This window comes from Muscardinus avellanarius, assembly GCF_963383645.1.
Source record: "Muscardinus avellanarius genome assembly, chromosome: 9".
In the NCBI taxonomy this organism is placed as follows: Eukaryota; Metazoa; Chordata; class Mammalia; order Rodentia; family Gliridae; genus Muscardinus; species Muscardinus avellanarius.
In genome coordinates, this window is record NC_137795.1 from 66,570,088 (window position 1) to 66,588,231 (window position 18,144).

The 18,144-nt window shown below is 40.3% G+C and overlaps 1 protein-coding gene across 1 annotated transcript in view; it reads left to right on the top strand.

Moving 5' to 3' along the window:
- Nucleotides 1-453: 453 nt before the first annotated feature.
- ASB4 (ankyrin repeat and SOCS box containing 4) overlaps nucleotides 454-18,144 on the top strand; it is a gene marked incomplete at both ends in the record, with an annotated part of 55,036 nt that continues 37,345 nt past the window's right edge. Inside the window, 2 exons of the mRNA XM_080701037.1 lie at nucleotides 454-640; nucleotides 11,058-11,357. Of these exons, the coding sequence (XP_080557163.1) occupies nucleotides 454-640; nucleotides 11,058-11,357 (487 nt within the window). The remainder of the gene's footprint in view (nucleotides 641-11,057; nucleotides 11,358-18,144) is intronic.

An 18,144-nucleotide genomic window follows, 5' to 3' on the forward strand; every position in this document is an offset into this window, starting at 1 on the left:
ATCAACAACTAAAAAAAAAATTCATTTTTGTCTATTGGTTAGTCAGAGCAAGTCATTGGATCTTTAGCCAGGCACCAGATGTTTTTACTGGAGAGAAAAAAAAAAAAAAACAGAGCGTTAAGAGTTTTAAAATCTCACATTATTATTTTGATCATATAAGAAATAAGAGTGACATTTCATGCTTGGAAATGTATGGGGGGAACTTTCCTTCATATCAGCTCTCTATATTACTGAATGGATCCGTTAATATATAACCAGTTTAAAGGACCTGAAAATGCAGTGACAGCCAGGAAGGATATTTTGAAGTTTGAAATGATCCCTGTATAAATAGAACAGATCAGCATAACTTTGGGATAAAATTAGCCGACAGTTTGTGGACTCTCCAGCATGTGCCTGTTTGCCTAGAGCTGCTTTCCTGATAAATCACAGCAAAGCTTCCAGAGGGACAGGAGGATGGACGGCACCACTGCCCCTATCACTAAATCCGAAGCTGCCAAATTAGTTAAGAGAAATTTCCTTGAGGCGCTAAAGTCAAATGACTTCGGAAAATTGAAGGCTATCTTAATCCAAAAGCAAATAGACGTGGACACGGTTTTTGAAGTTGAAGATGAGAATATGGTTTTGGCATCATATAAACAAGGTAAAGAAATATAGGTGTAAATGTGAAATTGATAGAAAATGGATTTTTAAATATTGCACAGCAGTTACCTACTCTAAGCAGCTGTTATTATTTAAGTACTTAAAAATTCTGTTTTTCTTTCTTTTTAAGCTAGAATGCATGTGGGTTAATATACATTATATATATATATGTATATACATAAAGATATAAATATATGTCTTTGAATCTATCTATGTGTATACATATGTCTTTTTATACATATGTCTTTTTTTCTCACCTCATGCCTAGAATTTGAAATCCTGGAGTCACATTTAGTGATGTACTGTGTATTTCTAACTTCTCTGCTCACTATGTTGGTATAGAATAAAGAAAACATCTTTAGATTATGGTTATGCAGACTGTTGAGACTAATCTAGACAATGTGGCTGGCTTGGGGACAGGCTGTTAATTCTCTGTTAACAACAATTTAAAGATATATCATCTCTGTGTCCATGTGGATGAAAAAGAGGATTTTCTCCCCCGTTCAGAGGGTTAATGAATGGATAAGGTTGTGCCACAGGCACATGGATGGTCTTCATCATTTTAATGAATATCAGTTCAGGCACAAAAGCTGAACTCAGAACACCCAAAAAGTTAACTTTTTTTTCTGGACTACAATAATAGATCAAAACTGTGGCATGCTTAATGCAGACTAACTGCCTTAAACAAAACTAAGGGAAGCAAAACATAGAACAGAGTTTTGCTTTTTTCTTTATCAAGGGATTTTCTTGAGGCTTGATAAATTGGAAATAAATTAGCACACTGATTCCGATTTCCCAAATCAACTAGGTATTGGGGAACTTAAGTAGTTAGGCCATCTGGTGAGGGAACTGCAAATAAATACTCTGATCAACATCACTTCTGTTTAAGTAAAATAAATGATAAGGTCTTGTGTCGTGTGTGTGTGTGTGTGTGTGTGTGTGTGTGTGTCGTGTGTGTGTAGAACATACACTTATTTTTTAAAGTTTAAAAATGTTTTCTGTTTATGTATAAATTATTGACACCGTTAATTTCCAGATACAAATGCTAATGGTATATATTTCTATGCTAATTCACTATTCTCTGGTTGTCATTTCTGATGGAGGTATAGAATAGTTGTGACCAGGTTCTGTGTTTGTGGTTTGTACTCGGAGGGCTTTATAATACATTGGCCTTGCTGTTTTGACTGAAAGATAAAAGAGGAGTCTAATTTTTCCTTTAAAAGTTGATGGGGACCCTGATAAAAAGAAAACTTACATACTATAATCATAATATAATCATTATTAAGATGATTGCTTTCATCTTATGACTTTGTTCAAGGGGAAAATGTCTGAATGCTAACTGCATTTTGAAAGTATTTCTAAAACTTATATTTGTTCTCAATGTAACATAAATCAAGTTCAAGCCAGTGGGTAATTTATTTGACCCTGAGTCACAAAGACTGCCTTTTCTCATTTCCTGAGCAGCCAAATTACCCAGATCACGCCGCGGCTCCGAGGTTATGAGAAAGGAACTTGAGGTGCAGGCTCAGGGGAAGCGGGGTGTTTTTTTTTTTTCTGTTGTTTATAATGGTGTCACCACCCCAGAATGAGAAGAAAATGTATTTTAAATTCTTTTTGGCCATATGGACAGACTTTTGTGGTCCTCATAGATTTAAATTTTCGTTTGTACTAATGGGTGTTTTCATAGTGTTAGGGCTATGGGATGTGTCTCTCTGTTAGGAGACAACAAATTATCATTCTGGGGATGGAAAGAAACAGTTCCAATTTTATGTATGCCAGGTGGGTGTCTTCACAGAAATAATAGGACTTGTGGTCCTGTTTCCAGGATTTATGTAGGAAGTCCCTGATGTGTGTGCGTGTGTGCATGTGTGCATGCATGTGCATGGGAGTGCAAGTGTACAAATACTCTTACTCTTTGTTCAGCATGAGCGTGGGTGTAAAACTGTCTTTTAAGTCTTCTACCCAGGTAAACACCTCAACTTTCTTCAAAGTTTCTTCAGTTTTTTGCCCCATATACTTCTAGCCTAATTATGAACCCTTTTAATATCAAGGCTAAGAATGGAAGTAATTAATAGAATCCTAGTTGCTGGCCAAGCAAAGCAGATATCAGTGGTTCTGTTCCTTTCTTCACTCACAGAGGATTTCTGGGGGAACAGTGTAGAGCTGAGAGATCTACAACCGGTCAGTGAGGGAGCGAGGACTTGTTTTGAAGAGTTTTGAAGCATAGGACCCGTTTCTGTGTGGCCTTGAAAGGTGTGTGGTTGGATTAAAGTTTTTGAGACTTTAGTAGATAAATGCAGAACTTATGGATGTGGAACACTTGTGAACTGCTCTTCAGCCATTTTCAGCTCCCTTGAAAGGTCCTACTCAGAAAAGCCTGCAAGTTAGAAGTATGAGCTTGATTCCTTCCCACAAAATAAGCAGATCTATTTAACTGGCATCTAGAGGAGGAAATGGAACATGACCATTTGCTTTTCTTGTGTGTGTGTGTGTGTGTGTGTGTGTGTGTGTGTGTATGTGTGTGAGATGAGGGATAGAACCCAGGGGCATTCTACCTCGGAGCTACATCCCCAGCCCTATTTTTTTATTCTTTATTTTGAAACAGAGTTTCACTGAGTTGCACAGGGCCTCTCTTAATAATAACTGAGGCTTTCCGTGAACCTGGTCCTCCTGTCTCAGTATCCCAAATACCGGAATTACTGGCTTGTACCACCATGCCTGCTGCTGATCATTTACTTTTAAAAGATGGGAATCTTCAGTTTGTAGTTACTTTTGGCTAAATAAGCACAACAATGTATAAAATCTCTACTATATACACTACTTTTAAACTTTCTTATGTACTTAATAATAGACATTGGTACTCAACATTTGATTGTCTGCAGAAGATTAATAGTGGTACAATCGATTCTTAACCATTTTTATTTCCTTTAATACCTATAATAGCATTTCTTAGGGGTTAAAAGGCAATTAGATTTTATTTCTAAATATAGTGTGTGTACACCAATAGGAAAGTCAGTGTGTATGGCAGTTCAGAATTCTGCAATCAAAGAAATCAACCTAAGATCTAGATAGTGTTCCCCCAAATCTACAATGTAATACTCTAATAGTAAAAAATTGACCTCATGAGAAAATATGCATTTTGTGAAGAAGACAGAACAAAGCTACTAGGTTACTAGATGGTCCAGAAACTGGGTCCCACTTGCTGAGTACCTTCTGTTAGTCCATCTGAGGACAGATTTAGCGTGTGATTTCATGATGGTCGCTGTGTTTTGCCAGTACCTAATGATGGTTTTCTTCTTGCCATCTTTTACCTTTTGTCTTTTCGGTTGTGCTTTTGGGTTAGGCCTCGTGCACGCTAGGTAAGCCTTCTACCACTGAGGCACACCCCAGCCTACCAAGAGTGATTCTTAACAATAGAGAGCTCTCACTTTACTTTTTCAAATTATTTTTTAAGCGCCATAATCAGATCTTTAGATAAAGTCATGTTTTATTAATGAAAAAATCCCCACTGTACTCACACTTTGTAAAGCAAACAAAAAAATGTGCCAGCTGGCATTTGAGAGACCTCCCAGGGAGTGGCCGAGAAATGGGTCACAAAAGCAAAAGCAAAAGCAAGTAAGCAAAAGAGCACTTACCAGACGATCACATTAAATTAGGGATGATACTGAGGAAACAAGGACATGAACAGCTTTTCCTTTTATTTTTATGTGGATCATATTGAAAATGGCATACATTCAGGGTTTTTAACTGCTAGATACAATAAGCAACTGAATAGTCATGGGACATCACATTATGAAGTTTATTCTGGGACAGACAGTATTTTGAGTGAAAGCAAATGCGCAAGGAATCGCTAAGAAAACTCCTGGGCCCTTCAGATTGGTCCTCACTGGTGGCCCATGTACTAGAAATGTGAACGAACGTCCGTCCATAAAGGGGTTTCCACAGAGTTTTTTTTCCAGCTATGATTCCCCTTCAGATGTACATATGGGCTTTGGCTCATTAATGATACAGGCAGAACATCATACTCATCTCTTTGGTATGAAATTCCCTAGTCAGCAAGGTTAATCAGAGTCCTTTTATTAATCAGTGTAATGCACTTTGAGTACTTCATTTATGGCCCACAGCTGCTGGTTTCTTGGTTGGTAGTCATATTTTTAATTAAAATAACCAATGAATGATTTCACTTGAAAACTTTCTGGCAGGTACTCTATCTACTTTCCTAAGTAACAACTGCTGTCCAAATATCCTGAAAGCCCTTATTTCCACTTTCCTGGTGAATAATCTCTTTATCACCTCATTTTCCTCTTTGCCAGAAATGTATTCTCCTGTTTTCCTCTTAACCATCTATGGGGTCATTTCTCTTTAAAATTTTGCATTTCAAGTTTGCTTTCTTCAAACTCTGAGAGTTATTCAGAAAATATTAGGTATTAAAAATAGCCAAGAATTGTGTTTCAGCCTGTAATCCCGCAGGACTGTGTAAATAGGGGGATATAAGCAGAGCGAATGTTTGCTAATCCGGCCACGAGCAGCAAGCCGCATGTGCAACCTTTGGTTGTAATGGCAGAGACATCTGGTGTGTGAGGCTCTGTTCACTCAGATTACATACACTTTGCTAATTGCCACAAATTCTGGGCTTAGCCAAAGTTTTACCGGAGATGTGTACATTCTCCCTAAATGCTAGAGCAGAATCAATCCCCTCTCCCAAAAGATGCCCCCGGCACTTCTCTTTGAAACCGTATTTCCTGAGCAAGGCGGCCTTCTACCCAGCTGCGCAGGCATATTTCTTTGGTTTCAGATTTAAATTAAAGTAGCATCCATACTCTCACACAGGGGACCAGTCTACGTATTGTTTACAAGGTTAAAGCTTCTAAACTTCTTCTAGAACTTTTAGCTCTGAGTGACACCGGTTAGAAGGTGAACTGCACGTCGGATCACAGATTTTGGGAAGACCGAATTTGAGAGTGTGACCTCTTGTCGGTATTAGTTATGTGAACGTGAGCGCCTTCTACTACTTCACCTCTGCCAGACTAATTGGCTTCATATGAAACATGGAGGCTTTGCCAAGATCCTCTCCAAGTGCCCCCATGCGGATAATCTGTGATGTTATAAAATTATGTAAATAGATTATGCCAAAAGAATAAAAGGTGATGGTAATACTAGAAACCCTTATGGAGGTGGCCTGGATTGGGGAGTCTGTGGGATTTGTGCGTGGGGGGAGACTCCATTTCCTTTTTCTGGCTTCTTTTCCCCTGACCCCCTTGCTGGAGCCCAGCGGTCCCAGTGCAGAGAGGGGTTTGGTGCAGAGGAGGCAGTGGCTTCTGCACTTCCCCCAGAACCCCTCGCTTGGTCTCCCTCCCCCTGTCCTTTGTGCAGACTGAGCCAGCAGTGAAAGGGGTTCCCCATGTGTGCAGAGGTGAACAGAAGGGGGCCTTTAAAAAACAACTATGAAGAATAAATCACTTATCTTTCGAAGTCCTGGGGAAAGTTCTGCCGAGAGAAGGGAGAGTGTCAAGAAGCGAACACAGCCCATTTTACTTTATGTTGTGTCTATTCTGTTGGTCATATTCTGGCAGACAGATATTCCTCTCTTGACCTATCAACAGCCACACTAGTTTGCTCATGGTCACAGCCTCAGCTATCTATGGTTTTCTTTTTTTTCTTTTCTTTTTTTATTGCAGTATTGGGGATGGAACCGAGGGATTTTCTCCCTCCTAGTTATACCCCCAGACCTATTTTTTATTCTTTATTTTGAAACAGGGTCTCACTGAGTTGCGAAGAGCCTCACTGAGTAGCTGACGTTGTCCAAAAACCCACATCCTCCTGTCTCAGCCTCCCAAACGCTGGGATTACAAGCATTCGCCACCATGCCTGGCACAGCTGTAGTTTTCAAAGACCACTTTGCCTAGGGTTTGGTCCTTCAGGAGGGTAGGTGGACTTCTTTCCACACTAACTACACGGTGACCTGGGACTCCAGATGATGGACGTGGGTGGCCCCTTTGCCCTTTGCTCAGTGCCGCAGACTTCCTGGTTCTGCTAGGGACTCAAGTTTCCCGTCCCCCACATCATCACTGAAGTTCTGCAAGGAGCTGAGCTTCCAGCTCCACCCAGCACACCCTGTATCAAAGCCCACAGTCTGTTTATTTCCTCTTCTTCTTCTCCGCTCTCAGAATCAGCAGCAAAGGCACCTGGCTTCCCCTATCTACAGAATTCTCTTCTAGTACAGGTGAGTTGTAGGTATAGTACTACTCCAGGGCCAGCTGAGCTCCAGGCTCCCGGTGGCCTGGGAGCCAGTTAGGGATTATGATTACAGGAGATGCAGATGGAACTGATTGAGAGGCCAAAAATGACCTATTCCTGTGATAAAGGGGCAGGATAAATTCTCTAGGTGCTACTAGGAATTTAGGAAGAAGAAGAGAAGGAGGAGGAGGGGGAAGAGAAAAAAATCACCAAGCAAATGTATTTTTATATCAGAGATGGGACGTGTTATAGATGAATTCAGGATCTTCCTCCTTTCTATGATTTGTAAAACTGGCTTGGAGCTCAAGTTATTCTGCTTCCACAAAGCCAAAGACAGATGGAAACTGCATTGCAGATACTCTGAGCCCACGAGTTTAGGCTGAGGCAGGAGACTTACGGCTCTAGCAGGCTGAAAAAGTGACAGTTTTCTCATCTGGAATATGAAAGGCTTGGATTGGATAATCTGCGCTTCAGTGCGAGCATTCTGTGTTTCTTTGATTTTACATCAAACTGGAGTTTTCTTAACCAACCCTCTGCTGCTTTCTTTCCAGGGCATTTTTCTTCCAGTTGTAGAAGCTGGCCTGAATTTCCAGTCAGCTGCAGTGCAGGGCTGCAGAGCTTTGTCGCTTATCTGGGGCAAGGCCCGCCTGCTAGGTTTAGATCGGGAACCTGCTTCTTTCCAGGACAGTTAGAAAAGTTGTCTTTGTAACTTGCTTGTTGAGGAAATTTGAGTATGCAAGTGACTCACTCTTGATACTAAAGTCACGCGTTCATTGTCGAAAGCATTCCAGGCTGTGTAAGAACTGTTTGCATGGCACCCAGAGTCAATGCACATGACTAATAAAAATGCATAAACAAGCGTATGCACACACATCTACGTTGTGTGCATCTCTGCTCACAAGTGCATGTGCATGCGCAAACACACTAGAGGTGTGTGGTTTTTACTTTGCAGCTCAGATTGTGATGCTGTGGACTAGTGGACATTCAACTCAGCCAGAGCAAGTCGATGTCACCAAAAACTACCCTTCTCCCTGTCTAGAACCTCAAATCAGTATCTTAGAACTTAATTCTAGCCGGGTGTGGTGGCACATGCTTGTAATCCCAGCATTTGGGAGGCTGAGACCAGAGGATCACGGTTCGCGGACAGCCTCAGCTACTTAGTGTGGCCCTCTGTAACTCAGTGAGACCCTGTTTCAAAATAAAGAATAAAAATCAGGGCAGTGGGTGTAGCTCAGAGGTTGAATGCCCTTGAGTTCCATCCTCAACCCGCCCCCCCCAAAAAAAAATTTAATTCTATAGGCTGAATACAGATTCTGACATCAATTCAGATAATGCTGAGATGGATCACACTTCCAACAACCCTCAGCCCATTATTAGCCTTAGTGTGAAATAAACGGAATCCTTTGGAAAGAACGTGTTTGAGTGAGGGAAAGGAAAACAAGATGGCCCTAGAATTCTAAATGGGATAAAATGGGGATTGTGTGTGTGTGTGTGTGTGTGTGTGTGTGTGTGTGTGTGCGCGCGCGTGGATTTAGGTTAAAGGGTGGGTTGCAAAAAGATACACTTTGGGTTAAGTTCATTCATCCTGTGGGTTTAATCACCACTGTGCATAACTCTCTACATTCCCTCTTTAAATCATTTTTTTCTCTTATGGATGGAGGGATAATAGTTTAATTTTTAAACTTTTTAAATAAAAAGTATTACAGAAGGTACTAGGTTGAAAAGTTACAAAGGAGACATTCAAGAAAAAAATACACCATTTCCTTGTTCCTTAGCTCCACAGCTTTTCTTGGAGGCTTCCACGAAACAGCAAGAAAATAGTTTCTTCTTCTAGGTATTTAAAAATATGTCTGTACAACATAGGATAGTATAACACATCTTGTCATCTGTCCATTTCAATCTACATAGATCTACCCAATGCTTTTTTTTTGGTTGTTTTTTGGTGGTACTGGGGTTCCTGGAAGCCCTTCTACCTCCGGGCTACACTCCCGGACCGTTTATTATTATTATTATTATTATTATTATTATTATTATTTATTTGGAGACAGAGTCTCTTAAGCCAGCAAGGCTGACTACGAACCTGTGCGATCCTCCTGTCTCTGCCTCTCAAGCATGGGGATTACAAGTGTGCGCCACCATACCCGGTAACCCACTGCTTTTTAACAGCTGTGTAGTATTCAGCTGTATAGGTGTATCATAATTAAACAATCTCCTATTGATGAGCAGTGAAGTTATTTTCGGTTGATAATCTTTTAGAAACATTGTTGTAGTATATGCATATTCCTATACCCAGGCCATATCGCCAGGGTTCATGACTCCTGGGATCTGTGAAGTACAATGGTCTATCAAGGTATTTACACATGAGTGATTTTACCTGTAGGAAAAAATGCCTAAAAATGATACCTATATAGTATTTTTCTTAAATTTTAATAGCTGGTCATTGGGCTCACTTTTAATGTGATCATGGGCCTCTAAGTGTCCCTCATTTCTTGTAAAGTTTGATGTCCAGAAGGAGTCATAATATCCTTCAGTTTTTCAGACCTCATCGAATCAGTAAAACATACAGCTCTTACTCCTCTAGTTCTGGGCACAGCACTTTTATCAACATGGCTCATGATCGTATTAGTGTTTTGGCAGCTCCATGGCACTGTTGGCTCATTTTTAGATTACTGTCAACTCAAATCCCCAGGTCTTTTCCTCAAATAAGTTACCATCAAACCAGACTCTTCTTAACTAATTCTTCTAAGTGGAGTTCTTATAGCCTAAACTCAAACTTTTTATTTACTCATGTTAAAAAAATTTATTTTGAAGCTGGGCATGGTGGTGCATGCTTGTAATCCCAGTACTTGGGAGGCTGAGATAGGAGGATCACAAGTTTGCAGCCAGTCTCAGCTACTTAGTGAGGCTCCCTGCAACTTAGTGAGACCCTGTTTCCAAATAAAGAATGAAAAGTAGGGCTGGGGATAGAGCTCAGAGGTAGAATGCCCCTGGGTTCAACCCTGAGTTCCACACACACACACACACAAAATTATTTTGTTGTTTCAGCCCTCAAGTCTATAGGAGACTGTTGAGCTATCTCTACATCATTATCTTGCTATAAATATTTCATCTTTCTGTATCTATTCTCCATTGCCCACTCATTGTGAGTTAAAATGCTGTGTCTATAATTATTGACATAAAAAGTTTTATAAAATAGCATCGTCAAATATGGCAAGTAATGAAGACTTGCAAAAAAAGGAGAGGCTCAGTGTGTAAAAAAGTTGGATCAGAGGAAAAAGGAGAAGAGAGTGTGGGAAGGGGGGAGAGAGAAAACAGAGAGAGAGAGAGAGAAGAGAGAGAAAGAGAGAGAGAGAGAGAGAGAGAGAGAGAGAGAGAGAGAGAGAGAGAGAGCGAGCGCATTCTAATAGTTAATGGGAAAATTGAAAATATTGGTTCTAGGAACAACTATTTTTCTCTTGACCAATTAATTTGCATATAGATTGTGGACATAGTTAAGTGTGTAACACATCTAGGTTTCCTATTTATTTTGTCTGCTAGAAAGTTCAAGGCATAGTTTATATTTTATATATTTATCTTACTTTTTACCTTTTTTATCTTTTGTTTCTATCCCCTTACTTTCTAGATCACTCGAAAAAACCTTGCATTTGTGATTCACCTTAAAATTGTTTTTGCAAAGAAATATTATATAAACCAACAGGCAGGTGAATATAATCTTGATGTGACAAGTTAAAACAAAACTTAAACATGTTCATACTTTGGACTGATAACAAGCATAGAGAAAAAGAATTGAGATGAAATAAAAATTATGTTTGTAAACTAACAGCTTTGGAATTATTCAAGACAAATTTTCAGTGATTGGTCATTAAACTCCTTGAAGAATCTTCTGTAACTCACCATGTAGAATAAAATACACTCACATAAATGAATGTCTTAAACTGAAATACCTTTGAGATCCCAGAAGGTTAAGTAAATAAAGGAATAAAAGAATAGGAACAATGGAGACTGTGAGAAAGAACCTGGTCCATTAAGTACATCAAAATCACAGCCCAAAACATCCAAGCCATTTTTTCCCCTCTCAATTTTATAAGTGTGGCCCAAATAAAATCTTTTGTAATAATCTTCAGAAAACAAGGAGACATCCTGAGCTCAAAAGCTATACATTTCTTTCTTTTTTCTTCCAGGCTACTGGTTGCCTAGTTATAAGCTCAAGTCTTCCTGGGCAACAGGCCTGCACCTGTCTGTCCTGTTCGGTCATGTGGAATGTCTCCTGGTCCTGCTGGACCACAACGCGACCATCAACTGCAGGCCCAATGGGAAGACCCCTCTTCACGTGGCTTGTGAAATGGCCAACCTGGACTGCGTGAAGATCCTCTGCGACCACGGCGCCAAGCTCAACTGCTACTCCCTGAGTGGGCACACGGCTTTGCACTTCTGTACCACACCGAGCTCCATTCTCTGTGCCAAGCAGTTGGTGTGGAGAGGTAAGACTTTCCGGGTTCCTGGCATCATCATCTGCTTGCACACTCATGGTTTTGGGACTCGGTGATCCTTTCTTACCCCGGGCCATGAACTAGGCATTTTCCTGCTTTAAGCCTAGTTTAAGGGGCTGTAAGATGTACATACATGTGTACATATTTGGTTCTTTAAGCTGATGTCATTCTGTGATGATGATCACATTGGAATCTTTTCATCTTTTAAGTGTATGAAGTATACCAATTAACTCATTTCCTTAACAAGTACTTATTTATTCAGGAGGCTCGGGTGGCTACAGCAGAGTATTATCTGCAGTTGGAGATGAGAGGGGATGCATGTGGCCAAGGGAAGTTGTTCCTAGACAAACAGACAGCTAAGGATGCATGTGTCAGGGTCACAGAAAGGTTCCAGTCATAGGGAAGCTGAGGTGGGATGAAATCAGAGACCGCAGGGCCCTCTTCTTTGATAACAAGCGTACCCAAGTAAAAGGTGGTTTATAGAGCATTTATAGATTTGCTGATGGTAAGAAGAAGGAGTCCATATCTGCTGGCCGCTCCCTCTCAATATATCTGAGTCAGTCATCAGCCAACAAAGAGGAAAGCAGGAAGAGTAGAAATTTGTTTAATAACTTTTTTTTTTTTTTTGCAGTACTGGGGATGGAACCCAGGGGCATTCTACCTCTGAGCTATGCCCCAGCCCTATTTTTTATTCTTTATTTTGAAACAGGGTCTCACTGGGTAGCTGAGGCTTGAACCCCAGTCCTCCAGTTTCAACCTCCCAAATGCTGGGATTACAAGCATGCACCACCATTCCTGGCTAATAACTCTTTATTTTTAAAACTTTTGTGTTTTTGAGGTGAGAACATGTACTCTCAGCAACTTTGAAGCATGCACTTCTGTGTTGTGCAGTGCAGCCATCCAGCTGCTCACTAGGGCTCCAGAACTTATTATACACTGTACAGTACTGAAACTTTGCCCTTGTTTTCACATCTTTACCTTTTCTTTGTTTCCATTTATTTATTTATTTTAACTTTTTATTGGTGCATTGTAGTCATACATCTTAATGGAGTATAAGATGGTAGAGGCAAACATGCACATCACCACCTTTTTATGTGACTTCAACCAGCACAACCCGACAGAAAGTGGCCAGCCCTTCTCTGCCTCAGAGAGACCCTTCCCAGCATGCACAGCTCTTCCCTTGAGAGCAGGAGTAGAGTGGTCAGCCTTGCTCTCTGTTCCTGACACTCAGTTCGCTCATCACCACTGGGAAGAGAGTGTAAGTCCACCAGAGATTTACCTGCGTTTTAGAGCTGAAGCACCAAAGGCTGGTTCCATGAAGAAAAGAAGGAAAAAATAAATAAGGCAAAACCAAAAAATGTTCAATTTATTTAATTTATTGAGGGCCTTAAATTTGAACTTTACATGGCCCCTCTGAACAAGCTTATATAGAGTCAAAGAGATAACTGGGGAGAAGGTAAAGGCAATATTTGTCATGAATTTAGAACTGTGCTTGGTCACATGTTCTGTAGTCTGCTAGAAATTTACAAACTTTCTCCTAGTTACACAGTAGTCTTCAGACTAGTGCAGTTATGGTATATTGTATTTTATATTTTTGTGGAAGTTTTGATTGGTTAAGGAAATCATTTAAAATATATCAGAATTCTAAAAATACATATTGGCACTCTCCAGTGTTTAGTATATTTAAAGTCTCAAAAAAAGACCTGACATTTTTTTGCCCTCAGAGAGTCATTTATAGTACTGAAAAACTGAGAAAAATAGTACATATCTAATACAAAATTTTTAAGTTGTGTCACTGCCTTACATGAGGACATTAAAAATCACGTAAAAGACTGTTACTTGAGATGGAGTGGTTTTATTTATTTATTTGTTTGTTTATTTGTTTATTGAAGATTGAACTCAGGGGCATATTGCCTCTGAGTTACATCCCCAGCCCGATTTTATTCTTTATTTTGAAACAGGGTCTCACTAACTGCAGAGTGCCTCATTAAGTAGCTAAGGCTGGTCCCGAACCTGGTGCCTCCTGTCTCAGCCTTCCAAATACTGGAATTATAAGCGTGCACTACCATGCCTGGTAAGATGGAATGGCTTTAAAAGGCCATTTACAGGAAGGTATGGACTGTAAAGACTTATTTTTCTAAAAATTGTATATGATTATGCATATCAGAAAATTTTATTTAAATGATCAAACTTGCTATCAGAGCTAATGCTTAAATGTGCCCAAGCAATTTCAAAACGGCAAATCTATTACTTAAAATCCTTAGTTCTAAGCTGGGCATAGGTGTTGCATGCCTGTAATCCTAGTACTTGGGAGCCAGAGACAGAAAGATTGTAGGTTTCAGGACAGCCTCGGCAGCCTAGCCAGACTCTTTTTCAAAACAAAAACTATAAAGGGAGGGGGTGTAGCTCTGAGGTAGCCTTCCCCTGGGTTTAATCCCAAGTACCAAAGCAAAACAAAATAAAATAAAATTCTTAGTTCTGGTCTGGGGATGTAGCTCAGTGGTAGAGGAACACTTGTCTGGTATGTGCAAAGCCCTCAGTTCATTCTCCAGCACCATAAAAACAACAACAAAGAAAGAAAACAAACAAACAAACAAACAAACAAACTCTTAGTTCTTCGATAATCATTTCTTTTTTAAAAGCATGGTGCCTAGCAAATAAGAATTAATAGGAATTTGATTATTAAAATAATATTAAAATTCTAAATTAGATACTTGGGAAAAATGTCTCTCCCTTCATGAATGGAGGAATAGATAGAGAAGGGAAGTGCTCACAGGTGGGTCTTCTAGTCTGTAAACTCTAGAAGACTTTGAGCATCTTATGTCTCTTTGTATTTTTATGTCTTTAACCTTTTGAACTGCTCTTGGTACACAGAAAGTGTTTAATGCATGTTTCCAGACTGGTCTGGGAATAGCTCCGTGAGCGCTGAGTATGTGGTTGGGACCCACCACCATCTGATTAATGGTGACTGTTATGCCCATGGTTAAGAAAACACTGTTCTTGGTCAGTTTTACCATCCCAGTCTCTAGGGCTGGATCTTTTCTCTCTGGGATTAAGCTTTGGGGGAGAAGTCACATCTATCACCACATACATCACCTCATGGCTGGACAGAGGGAATTGAGACAGCACACAGACAAGGCAAATGAGCCAGGTTAGCATTAAACTCGGGCCCAGAGAAGTCCATTAGGGGAAGAACCAATACCATGGCAACTGAAAACTGATGTAATTTCATTTGCTATTTAATGGGCTCTTTGTGGAAAAGTGCTCTTTGTGGAAAAGGCTAATTGAGTCCAAAAAATTGCATGCAATTTTCTCTTAAAGGATTTTCCCCGTTTTATTTATTTTTTTCTCAGTGTCGCAGAGCCCGCTTTGTCCCCATGCTGGATTTCGTCTGCTATTTTTCTGTTTGCCTTTCTACTTAATGCCCCCATCTTCTGGCCTTTGTTTCCTTTGGTATTAGTATAATGGCGCTCATCAGTCCGGAGGGCTCATTTACCTCAGAGGCAAAAAAAGTCCTCTCCTCGCATCCCACATTTCCCTACGAATAAAGAGAGTCAGGTCAGACTGCTAAGCTGCATGTTATTTCTACCTATTCCCGTTCGTAAAGGGGGAATGAAAGCCGCTTGCTTTACCCTGCATGAAGCAAATCCTGACAGTAGGAAGAAAATTTGTTACTCCAGGAAAGCCATAAAAATTCAAATGTTTCCTAGCAGAATGTGACACGCGGGCAATGTAAAGAAGACCGTGCCTTTTAAAAGACTGTCCCCATGCTACTTAGCGTGACAGTGACACAAGTCACCCCCATGTTAGGAAATTCGCTGTTCAACGAAGCGGAACATCATAAGGCAAGGTGCCACTGGCCTTCATTTTAATCAAGAAATAGATATGCCTGTTGGACAGACACCTCCTTCATCACCCCGTCGCCTTCCTTCTCTCCATAGCGTATGCAAGACGTTATAATAGCACAGATCTGACCATCCCATCGTGGTGACTAGTAGACGACTCTGAAGACTGCTGCTGTGTCTGCTATGGCGTTAGCACCGCCGGGCAATCTGAAACTGAATTGTTCTTAAAGTTGACATTACTTATTGAAATTAATTTTAAAGGAGATTTCACTTATCAGTTTAAACACACACACACACACACACACCATGCCAAAATCCCTGATCATACATAGAAAGAAGCAGTAACTGTAAATTACAGGCAATGGAATTTTTGACAGCAGAGAATGACGCTGTAGAAGGCTAGTCCTCTGCTGGCTGCTTTTTCTAGAAGCCTGGTTCCTTCAATCATTCTGTTTGGAATGAAAACTCGAAGTTACTTTGCAGGCCATATTGTATTCCCTGTCATAGAGCAGTTTCTCCAACCCCAGAAAATATTCACAGCCCCATGTAAAAATCATCCTACACTTCGCAAAACACAGCCGTAAGCAGTGCTGTGTGAGGTGGAGAGTGCACTCAATAATGGCATATGAGAAGGATCCTCTTAAGAATCACCCTTGAAACAAATTTACCATGCAGCTCTGTCCTGGAGGTCCTGGACCACACAAAGAGAAAAGAAAAATACATAATGGATGAAGACCTGAGAGAAGAAAGCAAGACCGCCAGCGTGTTACACAGTGTGCTTGTCTGCAGAGACAACTCAAGGAAATCTGCTCTCAAATGGGTAGAATCAGTAACCGAGCTTAGCAGAGTACTGCATTTTTTTTTTAAGATCAATATATGAAAAGCAACCGGATTTCCACATGCCAGAAATGAGCAGCTAGGAATTGTAATATATGAAAAGATATGTTTATACTATAACAGGAGATTTAAGGGACTTAGGTAACCAATTCAATAAGAGAGGTGGCAGAAATAAAAAATTGTTTGAAGGATTTTCATATCACATCTTCCAGGTTTATTATGAAAAATGTGATATTGGGTTATTCCCTCCTTAGAGGTAACTGTTTTTATGTCTTTAATCTGATTTGTTTGATATTTAGCTCCACGTTGCTAAGTAAATACCATTTATTTATGTGCGAAAGCTGAAAAGAATAAGTAGCAATATAAGCAGTTTTGTGTTAACAGACTGGTTGAAGTGGTTGGTTCCTCCTCCCAGGCCCCACCCTCTAGATCACCCCCCCACCCCCACCCCCACACTCACAATAGTTCCATCCTAACTCTGAGGCTGTAGCAAACCAGGATAATTTTTTTGTTGTTGTTTTGGTACAACGCCTTGTTCTTTGGGTGTGTGAATTGTCTTGTACTATGTATTTTATTTTATTCTTGCTTAATTATCTATGTACTCATTGCTCTTTTAACCCCAAACCTCTTACCAAAAGTTTTAATTATTTTTTAAATATTTAAATTCAATGGGCATTTTATCAATTTTATGTTTCTGGAAAGTCCCTTCCAGGCCTTCAGACTCTCCAGTCCGGCTCTATTCCAGTCTGCCGAACCTCTGTTATTTTCTGCTGTCCCAGACTCCTTTCCCCTCTCTCAATTTGGACTTTTTGTTTCCAGAATCCCAAGTCATCTTAGATCTTAGTTTCTTGCCTGCTTGAGTTGAATATGTCCTCTAGTAGTTTTCTCATAAAGGGTGCATGAAACTACACATGCCCTGCATGTACTTATTCTACCCTGGTTGGCATGGAATTCAAGAGTCACAATTATTTTCCATCAGTATGATAAAGGCACTGCTTAATTGCTTCTAGTTTTCAGCACTACAGTTAGGAAAACTGAAGCCATTTTATTTCCTTGGCCTTTTTAAGTGAACTATATCTCCCTCTAGGTGGAGGCTGGAAAAATTTTTTCTTCATGTTTGATGCTCTGAAATTCCACCATGATCTGCCTCTGTGGGTTTATTTTCATCCATTGTTGTGGGCCCTTTTACTTCCTCCCCCAAATGTCTATCAGCTCTAAGAAATATTCCTGTGTTATTTCTTGCATGAATTCTTTTTTTTTCTATTTTTTATATATTCTTTCTTGAACTGCTATCATTTGTTTATTATACCTCTGGGACTCCTTCTCTGATGGCTTCTATTGTCTTTCCTGTTTTATGTTTGTGCTGTGCTTTATGACAGACTTATTCCAGATCCTGAGTCTCTATTTTCAATGTTTCCATCTGCCACATTAAAGGCTTTTCTTAGCTGTTTTATAATCCTCGACTGTTTGCCTGTGTTTTTAGATAGAGTGACTGAAACCAAGGTGAGGCTTGTTGGCTATTAGCCTTGCCTACGGGATCTGGCTAGACCTTTAATCTCAGGAAACGACCTTTAGATTAAGAAATCTAGCCGGGCATGGTGAGAACACTTGTAATCCCAGCATTTGGAAGGCTGATACAGGAGGATCGGGGTTTGCGGACAGGCTCAGCTACTTAGTGAGGCCCTCTGCAACTCAGTGAGACCCTGTTTCAAAATAAAGAATAAAAAAAATAGGGCTGGGGCATAGCTCAGAGGTAGAAAGGGAGAATGCCCATGGGTTCCAATCCCAGTACTGGAAAAAAGAAAAGAAAAGAAAAGAAACTATCTTTAGATTGTTTTTTAGACTGGTCACATTTTCCAAAGAAAAATCTAATTGGCATCTTCCTGGAGGCTCAAGGCCCAATTGCCAGTATTCCAGGTATTAAATTAGGGAAAAGGCTAGGAATAAAAATATGGACCACCTTGCTGTCTGGAATGCTCTGCTCTCTCCTCTTTGCTGAGCTAAGCGCTACTGCAATGGAAGGTCCAAGTTCAGACTTGTATTCTCAAGCTCCTTTGCCTCCCCACCCTCCTCCTCCTCCCATTCCTCCTCCTCCC